Source organism: Microcebus murinus, chromosome 4 (genome assembly GCF_040939455.1).
Source record: "Microcebus murinus isolate Inina chromosome 4, M.murinus_Inina_mat1.0, whole genome shotgun sequence".
Taxonomy (NCBI): Eukaryota; Metazoa; Chordata; class Mammalia; order Primates; family Cheirogaleidae; genus Microcebus; species Microcebus murinus.
Genome location: NC_134107.1, coordinates 16807197 through 16834712, shown reverse-complemented (window position 1 = coordinate 16834712; position 27516 = coordinate 16807197). Strand labels below are relative to the sequence as shown.

The 27516-nt window shown below is 41.2% G+C and overlaps 1 protein-coding gene across 8 annotated transcripts in view; it reads left to right on the top strand.

The window, feature by feature from the left end:
- The window catches only part of CTNND1 (catenin delta 1), a 45488-nt gene extending 19726 nt beyond the window's left edge, over nucleotides 1–25762 (top strand). For 2 of the 8 annotated variants that reach the window (XM_012749886.3, XM_012749882.2), the window contains 19 exons: nucleotides 1080–1369; nucleotides 3362–3433; nucleotides 4164–4316; nucleotides 4749–5284; nucleotides 9804–10267; nucleotides 11535–11718; nucleotides 12569–12686; nucleotides 13518–13671; nucleotides 14354–14371; nucleotides 14800–14868; nucleotides 15866–15993; nucleotides 16090–16240; nucleotides 17332–17524; nucleotides 17879–17993; nucleotides 18549–18636; nucleotides 21930–21992; nucleotides 22725–22831; nucleotides 23233–23319; nucleotides 23612–25762. In XM_012749886.3, the coding sequence (XP_012605340.1) occupies nucleotides 1175–1369; nucleotides 3362–3433; nucleotides 4164–4316; nucleotides 4749–5284; nucleotides 9804–10267; nucleotides 11535–11718; nucleotides 12569–12686; nucleotides 13518–13671; nucleotides 14354–14371; nucleotides 14800–14868; nucleotides 15866–15993; nucleotides 16090–16240; nucleotides 17332–17524; nucleotides 17879–17993; nucleotides 18549–18636; nucleotides 21930–21992; nucleotides 22725–22831; nucleotides 23233–23319; nucleotides 23612–23623 (2907 nt within the window). In that variant the 5' untranslated portion in view covers nucleotides 1080–1174 and the 3' untranslated portion in view covers nucleotides 23624–25762. The remainder of the gene's footprint in view (nucleotides 1–1079; nucleotides 1370–3361; nucleotides 3434–4163; nucleotides 4317–4748; nucleotides 5285–9803; nucleotides 10268–11534; nucleotides 11719–12568; nucleotides 12687–13517; nucleotides 13672–14353; nucleotides 14372–14799; nucleotides 14869–15865; nucleotides 15994–16089; nucleotides 16241–17331; nucleotides 17525–17878; nucleotides 17994–18548; nucleotides 18637–21929; nucleotides 21993–22724; nucleotides 22832–23232; nucleotides 23320–23611) is intronic. The other 6 variants (XM_012749890.2, XM_012749889.2, XM_012749892.2 and 3 more) reach the window with 6 other exon arrangements.
- The last annotated feature ends 1754 nt before the right edge of the window (nucleotides 25763–27516 follow it).

The following is a 27516-nucleotide window of genomic DNA, read 5'->3' as shown; positions in this document are numbered from 1 at the left end:
TGAACTGGCTATAAAATCTCCCATAGCTATAAGAGAGAAAACCCATTAAGTCCAATAGTATGACTAGTTTACTAGCCAACTTGCTGTCTATATAATAAGGGTATGAGGACCTCTTCATTCCTGTATAACTATCTTTTATTGTAAATAGCACCCCTAAACGTTCTAGGTACTTGGATATCTATCTACCCTGAGTTGGAATAATTAAAGGGGTAAAAGAATAGTCTATTTAGAGCTTTCTGTAGGATTACAAGATGTGGGAAGTTCTAGCCATTGCTGTCTGGACCTTCGGATCAGAACTTCAAGGCACAGTTTCAGAGTTTGAGCCTAATACTCCTTTTCCTACTTTCCAAAGAGGTGAAGGTTCCTGAAAATAGTGCCTTTTTACGCATAAAGCTTTTTGTAGTTCTAGCACTCTCTTGTCTCCTCCTGTAGTCAAGGCACATGTTTTGCCCTCAATATTTGTAGTATAGTTTCAGAAAGTAGAAAGGCCCTTTCATAAATATATTAAACATGGAGGCCTTAATTTTGTTGCCTACCTTTGGTGGTGGAACATTTTTTACTACTTCCATTTCTTAATTGGCATTTTCATTTAGCACATTAACTTAGTCTGTTTTGGCGCCACTACAGCAGTTGCAGTGTTCCAATTTGGGAGAGATTAAGTAAGATTTGTACTGACCCATTATCTCTAGAAGTGGCTTATTCCTGCAGGACAGTGAGTGCTTGTCTTTACCATGGAGTTACAGCTTTCATTGAGTTGATACCAGCAAATTTTTCTAGGAAAAAATAATCTAATCTCATGTCATGACTATACCAAATTCTCCCTCTTTTACCAATAATGTAGAGACTTGGATCTGGTTGAACCTTTCTTTTCAATAGTTATTTCTAGTGAGTTGTTGAAGAGGGTATTGGGCAAAGGACATTGAGCAGATACTGGTGATGGGCTCCCAGGCTTGGTGGTGGCTTGCTTTCTGCACTGCAGTAAAACCATGAGAGGGCATCTTTGGCTCTGGGATTAATAATTCATCTGTCTTCTCTGACCTGTGACCTTTTCTCTCCTTTTTCTTACCCCTTCCCGCTAGTGTGAAGTGAGGGGGGCCTTCTCCCTCTTTCCTCCTCCCTTTGTGATCCACCTTCCTTTATACCCTGCCCTGCGGCGGCTCCGCCCCTTACCTTCATGGACGACTCAGAGGTGGAGTCGACCGCCAGCATCTTGGCCTCTGTGAAGGAACAAGAGGCTCAGTTTGAGAAGCTGACCCGGGCGCTGGAGGAGGAGCGGCGCCACGTCTCGGCGCAACTGGAACGCGTCCGGGTCTCACCACAAGATGCCAACCCACTCATGGCCAACGGCACCCTCACCCGTCGGCATCAGGTAACCCCTCTCTCCAACAGACCTGCAGGTAGGACTTTGGCATGGTCACAGAGAGGCTATGATCCTTCTTGAGAAGCTACTCCCCTCTTGGTGATGGGCTGTCCATTGCCTGTGCTTCCTGGTGAATCTTTCCAGGGGTGACAAATACTGATAAGAGATAAGGAATATTGCTGTTGAGTTGGGTGGACCTAATCTCCTGAAGCATCCATATGACGAATTCTTTTACTGGAGTAGATTTTCTAGGTTGGGATGCAATTCTAGTAATGGTAGATAGTGTAGTTTGGAGCTATACTCAAGTTACTTTTGTTTTCTCTCTTTTTTTTTTTTTTCATATTAAAAATTCAGATAAGTAAATGCCTGCTTAATGGTTGGGCATCTTGTGCTTTCAGCTCCAGTTCAGTATTGCTAAGGGAACAGTCTGTTCTCAGAAGGTGTGGCAGTGTCCATAAATTGTGTATTCCTGCTCCATATTGTCTGTGTGTGCTCATTTTCCTGGCTGTGTAAATCATGTCTTGGAGGAAGGGGTCATTGTTAATTCTATTGGTTAGAGTTGGAGAGGGAGCATCATGCTGCTATTTAACCCAAATAACCACAGGAGCCAGTGGTCTCTGGGTTGGCTGACTCTATGATGTGACTTGGGAGAGTTGGTGTTAGAAATGAGAAGGATCTTGTGTTTCCTCTGGTTTTTCTAGTCTGACTTTGCTGTGATGTAATCTGTCTGAGGTTTTATTTGTGTGTGTGTGAGAGAGAGAGAGAGAGTGTGTATGAGAGAGAGGCATTGCATGATAGACAGCATCTTAAGAGATCTCTGGGTGGAAACCAGAATAATGCTCATCTCCTGATAGTCCTTTTCATTGATAACATCTATTTTTTAAGGTAGAGAAAGTCCCTCATACTGAGGAGCCTTACAGTTGGGTGAGAGGACAGAATTCCAATTGGGGGATAATCAGGAATTTGAAGGAGGTTGTGTGTTTGTTCCTAGGATTTTTATAGGAACTGGAATAGAGGGTTAGGGATGATACAGATATAGAAAGGGGAAAGTGGGACTGATCAGACTTGGAGGTGGTGGGGAATTCCAAGATTTAGTACGTGGTTTCTCTCTTATTTTTAACTTCTGCTCAGCAATGAAACCACACCCTTCCTTCTTCCTGAAAGTAATGTTTAACTTCCTCTCCCTGCAGCATTACACTCAGTATGTAATAGGGATGGAGTGGGGGAAGAGTCTCCCAAGGTGGCTGGCTCTCACTGTATTCTATTGGAAGAGAAGCAGGCAAATGTATTTTTATGTGGTATAAAGTCATTAGATTATTTCCTGCTGCTTCAGACGGAACAACTTAATGATATTTTGGAATGCATTCTGTGGCTCAAATAATTGGTGATGACAATGTTGAGACTTCTGTTTTTGTGAGGGGAGTTGGGGTACTTGTTTCTTCGTATTTGGAAAGGGAGACTCTCTTGCTTCTCTCCTTAAAACACTGCCTGGAATGGGAATTTCCAGTGGTAATAGAGCATGAAGGTTCATGAAACAATAAAGAAGGCTTTTGGAAACCCCCCACTTTAGCATCCCCAATTTTCCTTATATTCTTAATGGTGTTCCAGAAAAGGTTGAGTAAAGAGTAACTTATCTGAGTCTCTGCTATTTATTCTGCGAAAGTTTTTGAGTGCCTATTATGTGCCAGGTACTGCTCAAGGCACTAGAGAGACATCATTAAAACAAAACTGACCAGGGGGGGAAAACCCTCTGCCCTCATGGAGCTTACATTCTTATGTTGCAGAGACCCAGTCTGCCAGAGTTCCAGGCCTGATTCCAATTTTGAGGAAAGTGCTAAGACTAAGGAGTGATGTGGTTCTTTTATGAGTACTGACACAAGGACTCCAGGCCACAAATATCTTCTTGAAAGCCCTTTTCCTGTTTGGAAAAAAGATCGTTTATGTTTGATAGAGCAGAGGAAGGCCACAAAATGAATTGTCTTCTTATGGGCTGTGTTTCAGAACGGCCGATTTGTGGGTGATGCTGACCTTGAGAGACAGAAATTTTCAGATTTGAAACTCAACGGACCTCAGGTAAATTTTTTTTGTCTCAAGGCCTGGGTTGCTTCATTTGTATCTCCCCCAGCCTATAAGAGCATGTTGGTGTCTTGTAAAGTGCCTGGCACATTATAAACACCTATTAATTAGTTTCTTTCATTTAGGAAAATAAAGTGGAGCTCTAAAGTATATATGTAGTTTTGTTTTGGAATGGATTTTAATGGCCATTGGTCTTCATCACTACACCCACCGTACCACCACCCCCATTTTGATCCCCAAGCACTGCATTTCTTTTCTAAAGTGGGCATATTTCTATGTTGCAGAAAACGCTACCTAAAATCTGGCTGGTCTTGAGCCTTTAGGCAGTATCTGAAGAGTAACATAGAGCCAGTCAAAATATGACTCTCATTGGGATTTTCTGGTTTATCTTAAAAGTTCTTTACTTATTGGGTGTGCTGTTCTTTTGAAGGGTCACTCAAATGTAGATGAAGTAACACAGTTCATTCATATTCACTTAGATGACCAGGACTGGGAAGTTCAATCCGCTGTCTCTGTCACTTGGATGTTGATGTGGCTATAGTTAACTCAGTTTGTGTTTGTCAAATGACTAGAACTGGGAAATTATGTCTACTGTCCTTTTGTGCAAGTTTAGAAGATGTATGAGGAGTCCCTGTCTCCTGCAGCATCACTTATGCTTCTCATTAGGATGGATTGTTGATACATACAGCTTAATAATAGCTTTCTCCTTTTTTTGTTTTCTGTATAGGATCACAGTCACCTTCTGTATAGCACCATCCCCAGGATGCAGGAGCCGGGGCAGATTGTGGAGACCTACACGGAGGAAGACCCTGAGGGAGCCATGTCTGTAGTCTCTGTGGAGACCTCAGATGATGGAACCACTCGGCGCACAGAGACCACTGTATGCTAAGACTTGTATAATGTTAATGTCTGGGAGTGATAGAAGAGATCTTCCTGTGATCTCTATTAGCAGGGGGGTTAAGCACTTAATTAAGGTGAATGAAGGGCCATTGATCTGTAGTGATAGCATAAAGAAGGTAATCTCTGGTCAGGCAGAAAAGATTAACAAAAGAGAGATATGGGAAAACCTAATGGAATGGGGAAGAGACAGGTATATCAGAGTCTGTAATAGCTTCCTTTATAGTCACGGTTACTGCTAGGGCAATTTTTTGTTTGGGGACTTCCTATAGGATGGGAAGAAAGATAGATGGCAGACTATAAGGCATTTCTAGGTAAAGAGACCTAGAAGAGGTGTAGGGGTTTCTTAGAGTGGTCTAATATTTAATTGCTCACTTTCTTCATTAGTTTTCTTTTTCTTGTTCCTTACTTGAAGGTTAAGAAAGTAGTGAAGACTGTGACAACAAGGACAGTACAACCAGTCCCTATGGGACCAGATGGGCTGCCTATGGATGCTTCATCAGTTTCTAACAACTATATCCAGACTTTGGGTCGTGACTTCCGCAAGAATGGCAATGGGGGACCTGGTCCCTATGTGGGGCAAGCAGGCACTGCTACCCTTCCCAGGAACTTCCACTACCCTCCTGATGGATATAGCCGCCACTATGAAGATGGTTATCCAGGTGGCAGTGACAACTATGGCAGTCTGTCCCGGGTGACCCGTATTGAGGAGCGGTATAGGCCTAGCATGGAAGGCTACAGGGCACCTAGTAGACAGGATGTGTATGGGCCCCAGCCCCAGGTTCGGGTAGGTGGGAGCAGTGTGGATCTGCATCGTTTTCATCCAGAGCCTTATGGGCTAGAGGATGACCAGCGTAGCATGGGCTATGATGACCTGGATTATGGTATGATGTCTGATTATGGCACTGCCCGTCGGACTGGGACACCCTCTGACCCTCGCCGTCGCCTCAGGTAGGCAAGAATAGGGGAAGAAAAGGATCTGAGACATGGACAAGGGGTCCTTTCATTCTCTCCCTAAGAGCTTTTTGGGATCAGAGACACTTGAGGCCTCCTCCCTTTTGCTTTTTTATTTTTTTGGTGGAAGGCCACCTTGTTTTTCTCTTTCCTGATTTTGCTTAGTATTGACCATCTATATCATCTTTTTTTCATTGTGAAAGTCATGTATTCTAATTATAGAAAACAACTTGTGATGGTTATTGGTCTATGTCCAGAAAGAAGAATGGACTTGGCTTGTATGCTGTGTCTGGCTAAGATCTGACCGCCTTTTGGTGATAGCGTACATCATAAAGAAGCCTGATGTCTGGGGCAGTGTAATACTCATTCTTCGGAATCTTTAGCCTCTGGTTTGGTTTTAAGAACAGAGTTGAGGGCCACACGCATTGGCTCACGCCTGTAATCCCAGTACTTTGGGAGGTGGAGGCAGGAGGATGGCTTGAGGACAGGAGTTCAAGACCAGCCTGAGCAACATAATGAGACCCTGTTTCTACCACAAAAAAAAAAAAAAAAAAAAAATTAGCTGGGTGTGGGGGCACACACCTGTGGTCTGGGCTACTCAGGAGGCTGAGGCAGAAGGATAGCTTGAACCCAAGAGTTTGAGGTTGCAGTGAGCTATCACTGCATGATATGATGCCACTGCAGTCTAGACCAGCCTGAGCAACAAAGTGAGACACTGTTTCAAAACAACAAACAAAATCAATAGAATTGAGGGTTTTAGGCTTTTAGAGCCTGAAGAGACAGTTAAGGGTATGTATAAGAACCTTCCTGGCTGGGCACGGTGGCTCACGCCTGTAATCCTAGCACTCTGGGAGGCCGAGGCTGGTGGATTGCTCGAGATCAGGAGTTCAAAACCAGCCTGAGCAAGAGCAAGACCCCGTCTCTACTATAAACAGAAAGAAATTAATTGGCCAACTAATATATATAGGAAAAGTCAGCTGAGCATGGTGGTGCGTGCCTGTAGTCTCAGCTACTCAGGAGGCTGAGGCAGGAGCCCAGGAGTTTGAGGTTGCTGTGAGCTAGGCTGACACCAGGGCACTCACTCTAGCCTGGGCAACAAAGTGAGACTCTGTCTCCAAAAAAAGGAAAAAAAGTACCTTCCTGTGGTGGTTTTAACCCCCAAATTAAAAACAAACCATGACCTTACAAAGGCCCTGACCACTTTGTGTTGAGCTTGGCATTCTTAGGGAGAGGTACATTAGCAACACTCTGAAAAGGTCGCTAAGCAGCTTCCTACTCTATGGCTTTACTACTAGTCCCTGGAGATTCTTTGGTAATGTGAATAAGGGAGTGATGTTTGAACTTGTAGATGGTTTGCCTTGGACAGAATGCTTTAGAATGGGGTCTGCAGACTTTTTCTGTAAATAACCAGATAAAACTATTTTAGGTTTTGTGGGCCATATATCATCTTTGTCATATGTTGCCATTCTTTTTTTAAACAACCTTTTAAAAATATAAAAACCGGCCGGGCGCGGTGGCTCATGCCTGTAATCCTAGCTCTCTGGGAGGCCGAGACGGGCGGATTGCTCAAGCTCAGGAGTTCAAAACCAGCCTGAGCAAGAGCGAGACCCCGTCTCTACTATAAATAGAAAGAAATTAATTGGCCAACTGATATATATATAAAAAATTAGCCGGGCATGGTGGCGCATGCCTGTGGTCCTAGCTACTCGGGAGGCTGAGGCAGAAGGATCGCTCGAGCCTAGGAGTTTGAGGTTGCTGTGAGCTAGGCTGACGCCACGGCACTCACTCTAGCCTGGGCAACAAAGTGAGACTCTGTCTCAAAAAAAAAAAAATATATATATATATATATATATAAAAACCATCCTTAGTTCCAGGGGTGTACAAAAACAGGTTTGGCCTATGGGCTGCCAACCCTGCTTTAGAAAAAATTAGGGACAATGTTTTCTAGGCAAAGAGAAATAAGAACAAAGGAAGATTTATGATTGTCTTGATGGTTAAGGGTACCTTAGCAGCTGTTGCTGAATTTCTCAGTATGGGGTTATGACCTAAAGCAAGTGCCTTGGTGCTCATTTTTCTCATGTATTGGGTAACTTTGGTTAACACTGAACTGGGCTAGGCCAAGGGATAGAGGCCCCATTATCTAAGCCTGAGTCACTCACCTTTCAGGTGTCTTGGATAGCTAATCCAACTCCCATGTGACTCATTTTTATTCATATAGGGGCACCAGACTGTAGCCGGTGCAACCCAGAACAGTGGTAGATAACAACTATCACAGAAGCAGTCTGCCCAGGGTGTTGGCTCTATTGCAAGTAAGCTTTTTCTGACTTCCTCATTAGTAAAGAGTGATTGGACCCAGATGGGTGTGGGTGGCCAGGTCATTCTCTGCTGTCTCTAGCTGTTGTAGTTGACATAAATAGAGAGGGTTTTGGGCCTTGTTCTTGGGTTTATTCCAGGGTAACAACATTGGACTTAGAAACCTGCTTGACTAGCAAGAACATTTGCTGCTTCCTGTTCCAGGTCTAGGAGAGTAATACAAGGTCAAACTTAAATAGTGAGGCAGTGTTTAGTGGAAAAAGCACTGAACTTAAAGACCTTGGTTCTACTTGTGCCTCTGCCACTAGCTATGTAGCCTTAAGCAAGTCATTTGATCTTTGTGGTAACAGCTTTGAAGGAAAGAATGTTCTGATCTACTGCCTGTGAAAGATGATCTAAGATAGATTTTTCTGAGTGACAAAAATTTTGGTTATGGTAATTGTTTTATATTGAAATAGTAATAGAAGTAAACTGTGCTCAACACAGAGCTTGAAAAAACTCAGTAAAGCATACCATCTTTTAATAAAGAGCCTCAACATTTTGGTTGACATCCTTTGAGCTCTTTTTCTTATGCATGTAAACATACCATATTTTCCCCTACTAAAATGGAATCTTAATATACTGATTATTAATAGTAGCCTACTTTTAAAACTTAACTATATAACTTATTTTGTTTCAATGATATTTTAAAATAGTCTTGGTTTTTTTTGTTTGTTTGTTTGTTTTTAACTAAGTGCTTTATCCTTCTGAATCACTGTTGTGTGGTTGATGTTCATACCTGTGAGGAAGGCCTTCTGCACAGGCCATCCTTGAGTATTTAGAGACAGTAGGAGTGGTTTTGTAGAACAAACAACCGATTTATTTGGAGAGTTCAACACAATAGATTATCCTCTCTCCTATGGGAGCCACAGAGTGAGAGATAATGAGTCTGTTCCTTCCTGGTGGTTATGAATAAATAATAGTGTGACAGACTCACCCTCTAGTGGTTGTTGGTAGTACTGAAACAGGAAGAATTACATCCCAGTTTGACTTTTCTCTTACCTTCAATTGCTTTGTCTGTTTCTAGTGGCTGGGCATCCCAAATGTAATGTTGTTGGTTAGTAGACTCCATTTTGACAGAATTGGAGGTATTGTCTTTAGTAATTGGAGGCTGGAAGTCATATCTCTAACACACTTGTTGAGTAGCAGATGTGACCTTGGGATGAACTATCAAAATTAATGTTCAAGTTTATACCCCATCAGTACCAAAGCCAGATCCTCACATGGTGTGTAGCAAGATGTTCTTTATTATTTTTCTCTGTCAGCCTCTTTTATAATTTCCAAAACAGGATAAAGGAAAAGCTTAAATATGAAATGTGTTTTGGGGTCTTATCCCACCAAATGCTTCTCGTGTGTAAATGCCTCATTTCCTGTTTAGCCAAGGGTTTGTAAAAACTGTTTTCAGGCCTTTGCTGACTTTTGTGGCATTGAGTCAGTTGCTTTGGTTAACTCTTCTGTCTGAGGGTTTATTTTAATCTCTACACAGAAAAGTTAATAGCTGTCAGGTATTCAAATACTAAATAATCAGGATTTGGTTCTTTGTGTGTCTGTGTTTTGGGAGTGCACTGATGCCATCATAGCTCACTGCAACCCCAAATTCCTGGGTTTAAGCCATCCTCCTGCTTCAGCCTCCCAAGTAGCAAGGACTACAGGTGCCTGCCAGCACACCCAGCTAATTTTTCTATTTTTAGTAGAGATGGGTCTTGCTGTTGCTTAGGCTAGTCTGTAACTGAGCTCAGGCAGTCCTCCCTCCTCAGCCTCCCAGAGTGCTAGGATTACAGGTGTGAGCCACTGCTCCCAGCTCTTTGTGATTAACCTCTCCAGAATACCTTTCTTTCTTTCCTTTTCTTTCTTTCTTTTCTTTTCTTTTCTTTCTTCCTTTCTTTCCTTCTTTCTTTTCTTGCTGATTACTTTCTATGCCAGCAAACTTCACAGAAAAAGGTAGTTTTAATCTAATTGCAGGTGCCTTGAAGATTATTACCTTTATTTTTCCAATCCCATTAAGGAAAATTGATCAGTATATCATTTATGGAAAAAGGAGATCGTGTACTAGAGCTGGGGTTAATCCTGCCTTGAAGATAAGGGATAATGGGAGCATCCAGGAAGCTGGACTTAATGGCTTGATATATTTCTCTTTCTTCTTGGTTCTTCCAAAACTTTGCAGGAGCTATGAAGACATGATTGGTGAGGAGGTGCCATCGGATCAGTACTATTGGGCTCCTTTGGCCCAGCATGAGCGGGGAAGTTTAGCAAGCTTGGATAGTCTGCGCAAGGGAGGGCCCCCACCTCCTAACTGGAGACAGCCAGAGCTGCCGGAGGTGATTGCCATGCTAGGATTCCGCTTGGATGCTGTCAAGTCCAATGCAGCTGCATACCTGCAACACTTATGTTACCGCAATGACAAGGTGAAGACTGACGTGCGGAAGCTCAAGGGCATCCCAGTACTGGTGGGATTGTTAGACCACCCCAAAAAGGAAGTGCACCTTGGAGCCTGTGGAGCTCTCAAGAATATCTCTTTTGGGCGTGACCAGGATAACAAGATTGCCATAAAAAACTGTGATGGTGTCCCTGCCCTTGTTCGATTGCTCCGAAAGGCTCGTGATATGGACCTTACTGAAGTCATTACTGGTGAGTTCGAGGCTTCAGGAAAATTGTTAGGTTTGGGTTACTGTTACCTCCTAGAGTTGTTGAGAGCTAGATGGGTTTCCAGTCCTTTTACTTTTGATTAAAGGTTTTACCTGGTGGCCTTTGGGTCAGATCCGTCTCACAGATTTGCTAAGATTACAGAGGGCTTTTGAAATTTTAAAGAAATGGTTGCTGATGTTTAAAATTGAGGGGATTTCACTTAAAGTTCCAGTCCCTTGGCTTCTATTAAAAATGTGGGCTGGCCACAGTGGCTCACATGTGTAATCCTAGCACTGTTGGAAGCCGAGGCAGGAGTATCACTTGAAGTCAGGAGTTCGAGACCAGCCTGAGCAAAAGTGAGACTCTTTCTGTACTAAACATGGAAAAAATTAACTGAGTGTGGTGGCACACACCTGTAGTTCCATCTTCTTGGGAAGCTGAGGCAGAAGGATGGCTCGAGCCTGGTTTGGGTTGCAGTGAGCTATGATGCTGCCATTGCACTCTAGCTAGGGTGGCAGAGCAGGACCCTATCTCTTAAAAAAAAAAAATAGTTTCTTTTAAATATCTCCCCGTCTTGACCCACCTGCTTGGTCCATATAGACTCTACTTGAGCTTGTGGCCCTTAATTTAGAACGGTAGTTTTTCTGATTGATTCATTAATGTAAGTTGAACACAATTTGTAGAACCTAATCAGCATTTTAAGAAAAAGAAGGAAAGAAAAATAAATAGTATAGACCACTGGTTTTCAACTGGGAGTGATTTTGCCCCTCAGAAGACATTTGCAGTGTTAGAGATAATGTAAGACCCTATCTCTAAAAAAAAAAAAAGGCAATTAGGTGTGGTAGCATGCACCTGTAGTCCTAGCTACTCAGAATGCTGAGGTGGAAGGATTACTTGAGCCCAGTAGTTCAAGGTTATAGTGAGCTACAATCATGCCATTGCATTCCAGCCTGGGTGATACCCTGTCTCAAAAAAAAAAAAAAAAAAAATTCAGTGGTGCTAAGGTTGAGAAACTGTGGTATAGATAGATGAGAGAGCATTGCTTATAGTAAGTATTATTTTACAAAACTTTATTTCATTATCTCTGTATTCTGCTATAATGTAAAATATATTTCTTACTGTGGGTCACAAACAAAAGCTTGAATATCACTATAAGCTATTTGGTCATTGGGGAAGACTAAGAAATGATACAATGGGAGATTCTCTTTGACATTCTTCAAACATACAGTCTTGTGTGCTTGAGAACTATCTGACAAGTTATCTCTGCCAGGAACTCTGTGGAATCTCTCATCCCATGACTCGATCAAAATGGAAATTGTGGACCATGCACTGCATGCCTTGACAGATGAAGTGATCATTCCACATTCTGGTTGGGAGCGGGAGCCTAATGAAGATTGTAAGCCACGCCACATTGAGTGGGAGTCAGTGCTCACCAATACAGCTGGCTGCCTCAGGTAATATCAGAGGCTTTGAGAATGCAAAGATTGAATTTTTGAGGACTGACTTAAATTTCTTTAAAAAAGATTAAAAATCTTTAGCTTGTTATCCAGCCTCCGCTCTTGTCTGTATTGTGTCCTTTAGCTCCAGTCTGTCTTCCTGCTTTTGTCACCACTTCCTCATGTGTTCCATATGTACCTGTGTTGGCTTACTTGATGTTTTCCACACAGCCTCCTCACTTTTATTTGTCTTTAGCTTTGTTCGAATACTTTGGTAAGCACTTGTTCAGTACCTACCACGTGTAAGGCACTGGTCTAGTCCTGGGCTTTTGTGTGTCGGTGTCCCTGCTCTCAATTATCTGTACTTCCAAGTCAAGCTGCAATAAATGCAACAAAAGGAGTAGAGTATTATGAAGGTAGGGTGTGGGTGAGGAAGGTCTGTTCCGTCTATCTGTTGATGCCTTTTTCTCCTTGTCTTTTAGCGGCTAAATTGAAGTACCTTTATTTCGTGAAAGTTTTCCTGATTTCTTCTTCCTATGTCCTATAAAAGTTGCAGTGTAACTTTTCTCTCTTCAGAATATACCCCTGTGTGCTGTGCTTCATGCTACATTTGTACTTCCATACAAGAAGTATCTATCTTGAATTGTTGTTGTTGATATACATTTATTGATCCACACCCCAGTGGGTTGTAAAAGTTCGGAAGGCAGGAACTGTGAATCAGCTTTCTCTCAACTGCAGTGCCTTATAATAGGTATTCACTATTTATTATAGTGAATAGAAAGTATTGAGGAAGCTTGTAGATGTTGAAGGATATTTTAGGGAGGATTTCTAGATTTGAGTCATCTTGAAGCTTCTGGTTTCCCCTCAGGAATGTAAGCTCGGAGAGGAGTGAAGCTCGCCGGAAACTTCGGGAATGTGATGGTTTAGTTGATGCCCTCATTTTCATTGTTCAGGCTGAGATTGGGCAGAAGGATTCAGACAGCAAGGTAAGTTAATGGCTGAGTGAATTCTGTTCACTACAACCATGAGATATCTGTAGTAAAGACCTATCATCTCATGCTTTCAAATAATATTAAATATCTCTACCAGCTCCTACTTTTTTTTTTTTTTTTTTTTGAGACAGAGTCTCGCTTTGTTGCCCAGGCTAGAGTGAGTGCCGTGGCGTCAGCCTAGCTCACAGCAACCTCAAACTCCTGGGCTCGAGTGATCCTTCTGCCTCAGCCTCCCGGGTAGCTGGGACTACAGGCATGCGCCACCATGCCCGGCTAATTTTTTATATATATATCAGTTGGCCAATTAATTTCTTTCTATTTATAGTAGAGACGGGGTCTCGCTCTTGCTCAGGCTGGTTTCGAACTCCTGACCTTGAGCAATCCGCCCGCCTCAGCCTCCCAAGAGCTAGGATTACAGGCGTGAGCCACAGCGCCCGGCCAGCTCCTAGTTTTTAAAATAGGAATTCAACTTAGAAGAAAACAGTTTTCTTTAGAATTTCCTTCACCTGTATTATTTTAAAACTGCTTAGCTGTCTTCTAAGATTGCACATTTTCTAAGTAGTAAAAACAGTGATCCAAGTTTTGGGTCACATACCAAATAGTAGCAGAAGCCATTGAGTCCCAAGTTGGGCTTTCCAGTAGCCTGAGGCTACAAGGATTTTTAGAAGCCTGGAGAGTTTAAGAGGCATCCTCAGAGATTGTGGATTGGGCTGTGCATTTGAGGATCCACATTTTAAAACTTGAATCATGGAAGCCTGTACTTGTTAAGAAAATCATAATAGGCATTCTTTTCTCTCACTGAGTCTTTTATCTTTTGTCCCTAAGCTTGTGGAGAACTGTGTTTGCCTCCTTCGGAACTTATCGTATCAAGTTCACCGGGAGATCCCACAGGCAGAGCGTTACCAAGAGGCACCTCCCAATGTCACCAACAATACTGGGCCACATGCTGCCAGTTGCTTTGGAGCCAAGAAGGGGAAAGGTAAGTCTTGGTTTCTGTTCCTTGCTCTTTAACGTGGGACAGGGAAAGGAAAGAGAACACTTTTTTTCTTTTTGGGAAAGGAAAGAGAAAGAGACTGGAGTACAGTGGCATAATCATAGCTCAGTATAACCTTGAACTCTTGAGTTTAAGCAATCCTCTCACCTCAGCCTTCTGAGTAGCTAGGGCTATAGGCTCATGCTACCATATCAGCTAATTTTTTAAGTTATTATAACGAAAAGGTTTCACTATGTTGCTTAGGCTGGTTTTAAACTCCTAGTCTCAAGTGATCCTCCTGCCTTGGCCTCCAAAGTGCTGAGATTACAGGTATAAGCCACCATACCTGGTAGGAAAGAATACTATTAGCATTAGGTACAAAATACTTGCCAAGCAGAATAGGAGTCTGCCTGGTGAAGAACATCTTTTTGGTTTGCTGCTGCTTCCCCTGTGTTGTATGTTTCATTGAAGGTGGTGGTGGTTTCGTTATCAGTGACTGGGCAGTGAAGGACGAGAACCCCGCCAATCGGGGGCCTTCTCCCCATATGTCCTTTGTGTTTCTTATGTTTTTCTTTTTCTTTCTATGCTTTCCTGCTTATTTGCCCATAATCCTGCTGACATCTTTCTCCTGCATTTTTCTTCCTTTGTTTCTCTCCTCTGCTTTCCACCTTGGGTGATGCACTGGAAGATGAATGGTTCTCCAGAGGTGAGTGGAGTCTTTTAAGGTGCTTATCTACTTCTAATTTGCATGTTTTGGTTTTAGCTTCCCTAGTATTTTCTTGTCTAACTCTTCTCTATGAATGCATGTAGGAAAATGTAGTTGAGGAAGACATTGAAACAAGTTTAGCTCTTTTGAGCTAATAGCTCATGGCATGCTATTTCTGGGCAGCAGTCCCTGTTATCAGAACTCAGGACAGTAGCAACAACAGTGGTTATCCTTGTCTGTCTTATCTACTGCCTGTTGTCTGACCTTGTTTCTGCATAGCCCCTGCTGGGACAAATTATGCTCCCCTTCTCCCCCAACCATGCATCTCTGATCGAAAGATTCTGACTGAAGAATGAAAAATATGCCAAGTGGAATCTTTGTTTTCTTGAACTTTTTACCCCTTTTCCCTCTTTTGTTCATTTCTACAGGGAAAAAGCCTGTAGAGGATCCAGCAAACGATACAGTGGATTTCCCTAAAAGAACTAGTCCTGCTCGAGGTAAGTTTGCATATGTTTACTGTTCTCTCTTCTCCAACTTACGGATTTGAAGTGATGATGAAAGTATTAGAAAACTCCATAGTAGTATAGCAGTAACTTGGAAAGGACTATTTGTTAAGGAAATTATTCAGGTTACTTGAGGATAGGATAAGGTCCAGATGATAGTTAGATTAGAAACTTAAGGAATCTTAAGTGGCCACTACAGTTCTTGAGACTTAAACCTGACTATTATTAAGAAGCTTATTTTTCATAGTTTGTTTCTTTATCATCATCAATACAGTGAATCCAAAGTTCACAGCCCTCCATAGATATAAAAAAACTTAAATAGTTAGGTCTATAATGGGCCATTCTACTTAGTTATTGTAAAGTGGGAAGAATGACTGGGATAAGTTAGAAATAATTGATAAGGAGAAAGGAAAGAGAGGAGTTGAATATGATGAGTTGATAACTGTTCTGCTCTTACCATGGATAAGTTATTCTTTTTTTTTTTTTATTTTTTTATTTTTTTTGAGACAGAGTCTCGCTTTGTTGTCCAGGCTAGAGTGAGTGCCGTGGCGTCAGCCTAGCTCACAGCAACCTCAAACTCCTGGGCTCAAGTGATCCTTCTGCCTCAGCCTCCCGAGTAGCTGGGACTACAGGCATGCGCCACCATGCCCGGCTAATTTTTTATATATATATCAGTTGGCCAATTGATTTCTTTCTATTTATAGTAGAGACGGGGTCTCGCTCTTGCTCAGGCTGGTTTTGAACTCCTGACCTTGAGCAATCCGCCCGCCTCGGCCTCCCAAGAGCTAGGATTACAGGCGTGAGCCACAGCGCCCGGCCGGATAAGTTATTCTTAAGTTTGCTGTTGAGTGGGTGGGAGAGTTTAGGGAGCCTAATGATATAGGAGCATAAATCTATCAATTTAGAGTACCAAGGCTAGACTCCAGCCAGCCAGAGCCTGTTTTATAGATATTGATTAGCATCCTTTGCCTTCTTTTCCTTTCTTGTGTAGGCTATGAACTCTTATTTCAGCCAGAGGTGATTCGGATATACATCTCACTCCTCAAGGAGAGCAAGACTCCTGCCATCCTAGAAGCTTCAGCTGGAGCGATTCAGAACTTGTGTGCTGGGCGCTGGACGGTAAGTACCAGAAAATGAATTTGGAGATTGGAGAACTTAGAGAACTAGTTTAGCACCATTTGTAATGTTTTACCTCTTACCATGTGCTTCTTCTAGTATGGTCGATACATTCGCTCGGCTCTGCGTCAAGAGAAGGCTCTTTCTGCCATAGCTGACCTCCTGACCAATGAACATGAGCGTGTCGTGAAAGCTGCATCTGGAGCATTGAGAAATCTGGCTGTGGATGCTCGCAACAAAGAATTAATTGGTAAAGAATTGAATGCTGTTACCTCAGCATCTAGTGTAGTGCCTGCAATCTAGTAGGTGCTTAATAATTTATTGAATTTATTGCAGTTATTTGAGGGAAGGATCCTCGCCCTCCATAGTTTATGAATCTGTGGGTTGGTGAGAGTTATAGTTTAATGGTTCTTGGAAAGACAAGAGATGATGACTCTTCAAAAGTAAAATAACAGTAGCTATTATTTATTTATTGAGTATTTGGTTACTAGGCAATGTTAAACACCTCTATTTTCATTTAATCCCCACACATTACAAAGGTTCTTTTTTTAATAGGATGAGTGAACTGAGGTTCACAGAAGTTAAATCATTTACCCAGAGTTAATATAGCTAGTTAGTGGCAAAGCCTAAATTATTTATTTTTTAAATTCATGATGACTGTTCTATTATATTAAATTATTATAGTATTCAATGTATTGTTTTTATTGGAGTATCTGAAAGGACTGTGTAGTATATATGATATATACAGTATTCATGTTGTTTCAATGTGATTGAAGGAGAGAAGAGATAAAGGAGTAGGAAAGACAATAAATCCATGACTGTTCCAGGCCTTTGCCTTTTTTTTTTTTTTTTTTTTTTTTTTTAAGACAGAGTCTCACTCTGTTGCCCAGGCTAGAGTGCCGTGGCGTCAGCCCAGCTCACAGCAACATCAAACTCTTGGGCTCAAGTGATCCTACTGCCTCAGCCTCCCGAGTAGCTGGGACTACAGGCATGCACCACCATGCCCAGCCGATTTTTTTCTCTATATATTAGTTGGCCAAATAATTTCTTTCTATTTATAGTAGAGACAGGGTCTCACTCTTGCTCAGGCTGGTTTCAAACTCCTGACCTTGAGCAATCCGCCCGTCTCGGCCTCCCAGAGTGCTAGGATTACAGGCGTCAGCCACTGCGCCAGGCCCCTTTGCCCTTTTTGATATGATAATCCCATAGGAAAATGAAGTTGATTTGTATGGATAGTACCTATACTTATATGATCAGTACATTTAAGTATTGTGCAACACTTCTCATGACCTGACTCTGCCTTTTCTGCCTGAGTACATTCCTTGTATCCTACTTCTATAGGTAAACATGCTATTCCTAACTTGGTAAAGAATTTGCCGGGAGGGCAGCAGAACTCCTCCTGGAATTTCTCTGAGGACACCGTAGTCTCTATTTTGAACACCATCAATGAGGTTATTGCTGAGAACTTGGAGGCTGCCAAAAAGCTTCGAGAGACACAGGGTATTGAGAAGCTTGTGTTGATCAACAAATCAGGGTGAGCTTACCACTTAAAATCACAGCTGGAAGAATTTGTATAAGAGAGGAGTTGTTAGGACGGAGCTTTCCTCTTTTGCTTTTGCCTTCTAAGCTTATGTCCCCTTATTTATGTATGAAGTGTGAAGACTGTTACTCTATTTTCTGTCTTAATGTTGATCCAAAATTGATAACAGACTCTTACATCAAACATTTTTTTATGTCACTGTTTGGGATAGAATATAGCATTTGATGAAACTTGATTTTTGTCCATTTTGGCATCTATATTCTTATGTTCTTATTAGAGGGTATAGGTTCTAAGCTTCTTTTCTGGTGTTAACATTCAAATTCCATATGGTGTTACTTTCTTCAAAAGAAACCGCTCAGAAAAAGAAGTTCGAGCAGCAGCACTTGTATTACAGACCATCTGGGGATATAAAGAACTACGGAAGCCACTGGAAAAAGAAGGGTGGAAGAAATCAGACTTTCAGGTATAATAACTCTTGAGACCAAGAATTTTACTTTTTTTTCCACCCTTGGTCCCAGGGTAATGCTTCTTTCATCTTTGAGCTTTTTTTTCTTTTTCACCATCACACTAAATCTATTTTTGACCCATCTCTTAATTAGTAGAAATTATTTGCCTTACTCCTCCTCAAAAGAGTGGGGTGCTACAGTGCATTTGCTACTGAAAGTGCTGGTCTTCCTCTGCATCTTAATATACTGTAAGAGTTGGTAGTGATGAAGGATGAAGATGGCCTTTTTATCTTTTCCCAAATCCCCATAGCTCTTTGAAGTAATTTACTATATTTCTTTCTGATAGTATCAGTGTTTGGAACCTTTGTAATCTCCTGTTCCAGAACACAAATAGAAGCCATATATCCTCGTTCGTTTCACCGTATTAGGTATTTATTCAACCTTTACTAGAGTTGCCTTTTTGTAAGAATTGTATTTGGAAATAGGAACTTAGAGGTTTGTGCCCACTTAGGAGTAAGATATGGGTGAATTTAATATTTTGTGGCATTATTGCATTTTGTTTTTGCTTCCAGGTGAATCTAAACAACACTTCTCGAAGCCAGAGTAGTCATTCATATGATGATAGCACTCTCCCTCTCATTGACCGGAACCAAAAATCAGGTACAGTATCCAGAGGGCACACCTTCTCTTTTTATCCACTCTGTGCAGGGGCAGGGTACCTGTTACCTTCTGATTTCAAAATTGTTCTTTTTTTAAGCACAAAAAGAGGCAAGAAAAACTTCATCTTTCTTTGCTGCACCCTTTTTAACAAAAGAATTTGTTCTGAAAATTTGGATTCAGTCAAAAGGCCACACTTTAGGACCTAGAAGGCCACATTTCACCTTAAGGCCACAGGTTCCACACGCCTGCGGAAGATAATAATACTTTGCTCCAGGATTGTAATGCAGAAGTGTATAGGTATGAGCATTAGAAATCAAAACAAACAGGTTATTAGCCTGGGTGTGTTTCGCTATATTTGTTTGTGAAATCTAAATCACTGGGAAGTGGACCCTAGTCTCTTTGTTTAATTTTTTTCCCCCCTCTTTTAAATTCCATATAGGGACCAGGTACAGTGGTGCATGTTTTTTATAGTCCCAGTTCCTTGGGAGGTGGAGGTGGGAGGATTGCCTGAGCCCTGGAATTCAAGACCAGCCTGGGAAATGTAATACAACCTTCTCTCAAAAAAATTTTTTTTAAATATAATATTAAGTAATACGTGTTTATTATTGAAAAATTAGAAAATACAGGCAACCAGAAAAATAACACCAAAATATCACTTATTTCTATTACCCAGATATCACCACTGCTATTTTGGGCTATAGCTTTTTAAACACTTTTGCCATGTGAGCAAACACATTTTCCCCCAAGAGATGAATCATATATTTTGTTTTTTAAATTCTTTTTTACTTAAAGTGTATATTGTGACCCTTATGATACTGGCTTTTGCCTTGATCATTGTTTTTTTATTTTTTATTTGTTTGTTTGTTTTTTTGAGACAGAGTCTCACTCTCACCCAGGCTAGAGTACAGTGTCATCATCATACATAGCTCACTGAAATGTCAGACTCCTAGCCTCAAGCAGTCCTTCTGCCTCAGTCTCTCAAGTAGCTGAGACTATAAGCATGCACTACCATGTAGGGCTACGTTTTCTATTTTTAGTAGAGATGGGGTCTTGCTCTTGCTTAGACTGGTCTCTAACTCTTGACCTCAAGCAGTCCTCCTACCATGGCCTCTCAGAGTGCTAGGATTACAGGCGTGAGCCACATTGCTTGGCCGACTGTTAGTTCTTGAAGTGTAATCTGAGGATTTCAAGAATGTTATCATTTGTACTGATGTATAGAAGCACTAGTGCTTACTGCTAGTGGCTTAGCACAAACCAGGAGAGTGACACCAAACTGAATGAGTCATTGTAGTTTTCGCTGCCATGTACTTAGTTAAAAGAAGAGCCATTTTTACTGAAGAATGTAATTGATAGAACTGTAAAAATTAATAACTTTACTATTTTTCTACCCTTTAGTACACATCTTTTTAATATTCTGTGCTGATGAATAGGATTACTCATAAAGCACTTTTCTGCATAGCAAGGCATGATGATTGTCTCAAGGAAAAGCTCTTAAGTTATTGAGTTACTAGTTGGACTAGCCACTTTTTTATGAACATCATTTTTACTTGAAAAAATTTCTGGCACATAAACTATGATTATTTATACATGGATCTTTAGCAGATATTTTCTCAAAAATGAATGTAGTGAGCTTGTCACTTTGAAGAAAATAACTGACAGTATTTGCTGCCTGGGCTTTCAAGTGAAAATTATAATTTTGGAAAACTTGTATCTGCCATTGTGAGCCTGGTAACTTCCCAATACTTAAAAGACTTTCTAATGAAATCAGTGGTGATGTGAATGAATGTGGTTTTAGAAAAATATTATATAATGATGTGTTTTAACATTTGAAACACCCCACATAACTCTATGAACCAGTATTTTGCAAGTGACTAATGCATGATGTTTTAAATCATGTATGGGTAACTGATCCATTCAAAGGGCAAGACATACCAGTCTTCTAATTTAACAGAATATGAAGAGATTGTTACTTTGGTTTCAGATTCCACATTACTGCCAACCTTTAAGAAACTGCTACTTATCTAGTATTGTATACTATCAAATATATACCAAAATTATCTGAAAAGACTATTAAAAATTTCCTCCTTTTTCCAACTTTTTATCTGTGTGAGGCTGTATTTTCTTCATATACTTCAACCAAAATAACATATCCCAACAGATTGAATGCAGAAACAGATATGAGAATCTAGGCCGGGCATGGTGGCTCATGCCTGTAATCCTACAACTCTGGGAGGCTAGTGTGGGATGAGGTCAGGAGTTTGAGACCAGCCTAAGCAAGAGTGAGATCCCGTTTCTACTAAAAAAAATAGAAAAAATTAGCCCTGCATAGTGGTACATGCCTGTAGTCTTAGCTACTCGGGAGACTGAGACAGGAAGATTGCTTGAACCCAGGAGTTTGAGGTTGCTGTGAGCTAGGCTGATGCCAGGGTACTCTAGCCTGGGCAACAGAGACTCTGACTCAAAGAAAACAAAAAAGCAAACAGATATGAGACTCTAGCTATCTTCTGTTAAGCCAAATTTAATAGAAGGGATATATAAAAATTAAAAATATTTTTATTAAAAATATTAACATAAATTTATTAAAGAAGTAGATATTTTAAATTTCTCAGTGGATAAATATTAATACATATAACCCACGCTAATGAAAGCTCTTCAGATCCTCATACTTTTTAAGACTGTAAAGGGGCCTTGAGAACAAATAATTTGAAAACTGCTGGCTTAGATGGATTTGTTTCTTTTTTTTTTGTTGAGACAGAGTCTCGCTTTGTTGCACAGGCTAGAGTGAGTGCCGTGGTGTCAGCCTAGCTCACAGCAACCTCAAACTCCTGGGCTCAAGCAATCCTGCTGCCTCAGCCTCCTGAGTAGCTGGGACTACAGGCATGCGCCACCATGCCCGGCTAATTTTTTCTATATATATTAGTTGGCCAATTAATTTCTTTCTATTTATAGTAGAGACAGGGTCTCGCTCTTGCTCATGCTGGTTTCAAACTCCTGACCTTGAGCAATCCAACCGCCTCGGCCTCTCAGAGTGCTAGGATTACAGGCGTGAGCCACTGCGCCTGGCCATGGATTTGTTTCTTGTATTAAGAGTCTGTAGGAAAGGGATCGTTCTAAGTCCCATGGGGGCTTTGTTACATCTGTAGAGTTGTGATCAGTGCCTGGCACATACTGGGTGCTAAGTAGCAATTTGAATGAAGGGAAGAAAGGAGGGCAGACCAGAGAGCAATTTTTACGTTGTGTATAGATTTTGAAGAGTTGGTTTTTGACATGGATAACTTTCTCGCTTCATATAGATAAGAAACCTGATCGAGAAGAAATTCAGATGAGCAATATGGGATCAAACACAAAATCATTAGGTGGGTGATTAATTCCTGTCTAAGGTTGTGGAGTAGTATTTCATTGGGCTGAGGGATATTAGCACTATAGTTTTTTCTAACACCCTGATCATTTACCATCCTAGAAGAGCACTGGTTGATATTTCCATTTGAAAGGATGTAAAGAAATTTACTTTTTCACATTCCCACGTGCTCAGAGGTTTTCAGAAAATCTTCCTCTCTGCTTACATAAGTTCAAATTTGTGTTTCTAAACTTAAAGCCCATCACAATGTGACCCCAGTTTTTTTCTGTCTTCTCTTCGAGCACTCTGTGTCAGTTTGCCTGGTCTACTTGCTATTCTCTCTTTACACTCTGTGTTTCTTTAAATTGTGCTCAATACCTCCTACTGGAATGTCCTTCCCATTTGCTTTTCTAAATTCTCTTTATCCCCAAAGGTTTAACTCAAGTCTTATTCTCCCTTGTCAGGTCCTTCCTAACTATTGCAGCATATTACACTCTCTCTTTTCTTAATTCCAATACCTTTTACAGACAGATCTTTATTATCATATGTCATACTCTGGGTATTTCATACATAATGTCTTCCCTATTAGATTCTAGTTCTTTTTAAGTCAGGGACTATCAGACTTTAATGCCTTTCTGGAGCATTTGGCAAACCTCAGTTCTCAACAGAGATGCCTAATTCACGCTTACCTGTTTTTTATATATTGTACATAAGAAGGGAATGCCGTATTTCTGTGTACTTTTTTCCCTAGATAACAACTATTCCACATTGAATGAGAGAGGGGACCACAATAGAACACTGGATCGATCTGGGAATCTAGGCGATATGGAGCCACTGAAGGGAACAACACCCTTGATGGTAAATTCTCTTTGTTTACTGTTGTTCATCTAAGGCTAGTTCTATTTTGAAGCCTATGTGTTTTTGTGAAATAGGAAAAAAGTACAGAGGGAAAGATAAGCATCCTCTTTTGGTAGGGATTTTCAGGAAAAAGTAGGGGTTTTGACTCATGCTAGGATTTCTTGGGCCATTAGTTTGCAGTGGTTGAGATGAAGAAGCCAGTCTATAAATATGTTACTGATAGGACTAATACTAATTAATCTATTCTTATACATTACTTTCTGCCTGTCCCTCCTGTTTATGAATATTTTGCCCTTCTCTTACTATTGTATCTTGTTTTGTTTGAGTTTACAGATAATGGGATTTTCCCTAGGTCTGGCACACACACTTTACTAATACTAACAAATTGCATGTGTTCACAGCAGGACGAGGGGCAGGAATCTCTGGAGGAAGAGTTGGATGTATTGGTTTTGGATGATGAGGGGGACCAAGTGTCTTACCCCCCCGTGGTATGTCCTCTAGCTACCCCAAGATCGTCCTTGAGGAAGGAGTTTCCTGTGTGTCAGCAATTTGCCAATCATGCTGATCTGATCAGGCCAGAGACACTAGTCTCAAGCCATGTGGGCTCGGGAGGTTCTGCTTCTGTGATTATTACCTCTTAAAAGGCTGGGACATGCAGTTGGTGACCTGATTCTCCATTATGTGCTGCCTTCCTTCCTCCAGATTTGTTCAACTGTGTATTTTGGGTCTCCTTGTTCCCAACCCTGTTAACATCCTCTCTTTCTCTTTTTTCCTCCACAGCAGAAGATTTAGCACCACTATCTTCGTTCCATCTGGGCTTATAATATATGTACTTTTTTTTGGTGGTGAAATGGACGGATGATTTTCCCTTTCTTCGCTGGACTATTGTGCCAACTGCCAGGCTGCCTCCTGCCCTCATAGCCCTTAGTGGCTGCCTTCTTTCCATCAACTCCCAGCTTCTTCCAGTGAAGTTTAATTGTCCCACCCCCCACCCATCCAATTTCTCCCAAGAAGCCTGACTCAGTTATTTGCATATCTTGAGCAACTGCTGCAGAGTAGCTCTTTTTGCCATCTCTCCCTGGAACTCTTGGCCTTGTGTGGAGGAGGGAGGGAGAGAATGGGAATCTTCACTGGAAGCTGTGGGAAGACTTGGAAGTTACATGCTGTATATGCAATGTCCAGAAATCTGATAAACTGATGATTATTAAGATTTTTTTTTCCGGGTTGGGAAGGGACTTTTTATTTTCTTTTGGAGAAGGGGAAATGTGAGCTCTTCCCTAATTCCTAATGGCTATTTTTGAAGCAAAGAAGGCTGGCAACATTGGCACATTCCACCTGGCAAGGGCTCTCAAGTAAGTGGAGGTCTCCTAGAACTGGGATTAAGAAACCTTGCTCTCCTCATCTCCGAGGCAGGGACCATCAAGGACCTACAGACTCCATCTCTTCTACAAGCCTCATGCCAACCGTGGGCTGCCGCTCCTGCCCCTTATGAAGGCTGTCGTTAACCCTCCTTTCCCACCCTGTGATATGTCTGTTGACTTGGCCTGGCTATTTGCAGAAGGCCATAGAAAGAGGAGAATGTCAAGACTTTGGTTGAGAAGGAGCAGAAAAATGTCTTTTGAGAAGAAGAGGAACCTCTAGGAGGAGCCTATACTAGGAATGTACATGAAGCAGTTAGTCAGAAACTGGCAGGAAGCTTCAAAGCTGGCTTCCCCCCACCCTATTTTCTCTTTTCCTACCCTTATAGGCCTATCCTCCCCTGCCTCCGCCCTGGATTGGTTGGCCAACTAAAAGACTTGATGTATATAACTCCTATCCCTTTTACCCTTATAAGGTGGGGATTGCCCCTGGCTTTGCCTCTTCTTTGTGCCTTTGGCCTTGGGTGCATCTCCTCCCCCCTCCATGTGCCTTTCTTTGCCTCTGCAGTCTCATTTCTCATAATTTTGCAAATTGTATTTTGTTGCTTTCTTACCCACTGTTGGCCCTAAATAGCAGAAAGAAGAAGAGAAGTGACCTAGAGAACCTCAGATTCTCCATTGGGGATTGATGTAGCCTCTGATTTTAGCCATAGCAAGCTTTTGCTCAACAGCATATGGTTGGGATTTTGCAAAAACACTGTTTTGATAAATCTCAAAGTGAGGTTGGTGGGAGGAGTGAGTGGTGCAACTCTTACTCCTTAAGTGCCCAGAATTTACCATCATCTCTGAAGGGGTTATAGAGGGAAGTGTTCTCCCCAGTTCCTCCCCCTCCCCCCAATACTGCCCCCTCTCACTTTAGTGTATATTAACAGGTTGGGCTAGAGGAATCAGCTGCTATGCGGGTTGATTTTTTTTTTTTTTTTTTTAATATTTTTCCTTAATTTGCCTTCCCCCTAATCTAAAAGCTCTGTTCCATGCAACTGGAATTCTTTATCCCTCTCTTCCCCTTCCCTTATATATTGAGGCTATGGGGTAGGAGAAAAGTGCACAACCCACCACTCCCCTCCCCCATGCATTAAAATTCCTTATTTACCTTTCTTCCCCTCCCATTTTTCCCACTCCTATCCACCTTTCCTGGTAAAAAGGAGCCTTTTGCTCTCTGTGACCCTATGAGCACACTGCACAGGGGAAATTACCCCCATCCAGACCTGGCTCCACTCTTGGCTTCTCTTGTCCTCTTCTGCTCTCTTCCTGGTGCTCTTTTTTTTTTTTTCTCGGTGGGGTGTGGGTAATAGAACAGCTGTGGGCTTTTGGGGACCTTTGACTGTTTTTTTCTTTCATTTATAAAAACACTAAACATTCAATTCCAGAGAACCAAAAATCCCACCTTCCCACCGAACACTACTAAGGGGCATGTCTTCTGCTCCGTTCCTTTTCTCTTTTTCTTTCTCTCTTGTTAATGCTTTTAAAAAAAAATAAGTTTTTTATATAAATAAAGTTTTTAAAGTGTGTATGTAGGGAGTCTGTGTCATTTCTTCACTTCAAGCTGTATATCTTCCCTCTTCATCTTGGTTACTTCCTTACATTATCAGTGTCCTTTTTCTTTCCAGAACGAGAAGGAGGTTATACCAGGATTTATTTTGAGCTCAACCTCAACTTAAGCAACATTCTTTTTAATTATATGTGAAACATTTTTCCTCTGAAGATTCTTAAAAATGAAATGTGGCTGAAGTTGAGCATGAGGAGCTTATTGCTCACTTATAGATAAGAAACCAAAGTATAAAGAATTAATGACTTCCATAGTCACTGTGATTATTTTGCAACATTTGAGAAAACTAACATTAAATAAAGCTTACTACAATACATGGCCCTCTTGAACATAACACAAGTAGAAGATTAGAAGCTACCAACTCCAACTGCCATCCTAATAAATATGAAAATGTAGAATTAAATGGCCTATGTATGTAAGTAGTGGTGATCACTGGGCCATGATGTTGCTTCTCAGGCTATATGCAGTCCTTCAGTCAGAAGATAATAGGCCTATTTACTTGACAGACCATATTATTTGGTAGGACATTATTTGTGTGTGGATTACTGGGGATTGTCTACTGCACAGGCCAAGGATTAAGACCTATGGAAGGAGACTTATTTTTCTGAGGCTTTTATATCCTATCATATAATTAAAAGACTCAAGAATTTATAAAAAAATGCTTTCTGTATGCCTGAATTTTTAGATTAAAATTATATAGCTGCTGCTGGTTCTATCTCATTTTGTTGAACTAGTACTTGAGTATGAAAACTTTTCTTGGGCTAGTAAGACCAGGAAATCTAAGCATTCTAATTGTGACCTTTTAAGGCTTGCTTTGTGTCTGAAAATTGTAGTGTTCACTAGAAGCATGAAGCACAAAGCCAAAAAACTAGCTTGCTTTCTAAAGAGGTTTAGGTAGCCCCACTTGAGATGGTTTTTATCTATGTAGAAAAACCTGGCTACTGGTCAATAGCCTTTTATTTCCATGTTAATATTTTTTTTCCATGTTAATATTTATTCGCTGGCATTGAGCTAGATACAAACACTACTGTCTTCCTGGATTGGTTCATTTGTTTTTTTTTTTTTGTTTTTTTTTGAGACAGAGTCTCACTTTGTTGCCCAGGCTAGAGTGAGTGCCGTGGCGTCAACCTAGCTCACAGCAACCTCAAACTCCTGGGCTCAAGCAATCCTTCTGCCTCAGCCTCCCGAGTAGCTGGGACTACAGGCACGTGCCACCATGCCCGGCTAATTTTTATATATATATATATTAGTTGGCCAATTAATTTCTTTCTATTTTTTTTTTATTTTTTATAGTAGAGACGGGGTCTCGCTCTTGCTCAGGCTGGTTTTGAACTCCTGACCTTGAGCAATCTGCCCGCCTTGGCCTCCCAGAGAGCTAGGATTACAGGCGTGAGCCACCGCGCCCGGCCGGTTCATTTGTTTTATTCAATAAATATTTCCTAAGCAGTAGACGTAAGATTTAGATTAGAGAATGAAACAGATGGATCCTTTCCTTTCTCACAAATTATAATCCATGAGAATCCTATGTAGCTAAGATCTGTAATTTTTTTAAACATTTCTTTTTGTGCCCTTACCTAACTAAAATGAGGTGTTTAACAGAATGATCTGTAAAGGCTCTATATCTCTTAAATTTCTTGATGCTGATTTAGTAATGCTTTTGAAGCCTTTTGATATCTCTTGCTTACACCAACTTTAGGAATCCTTTGGATTTTGTCAGG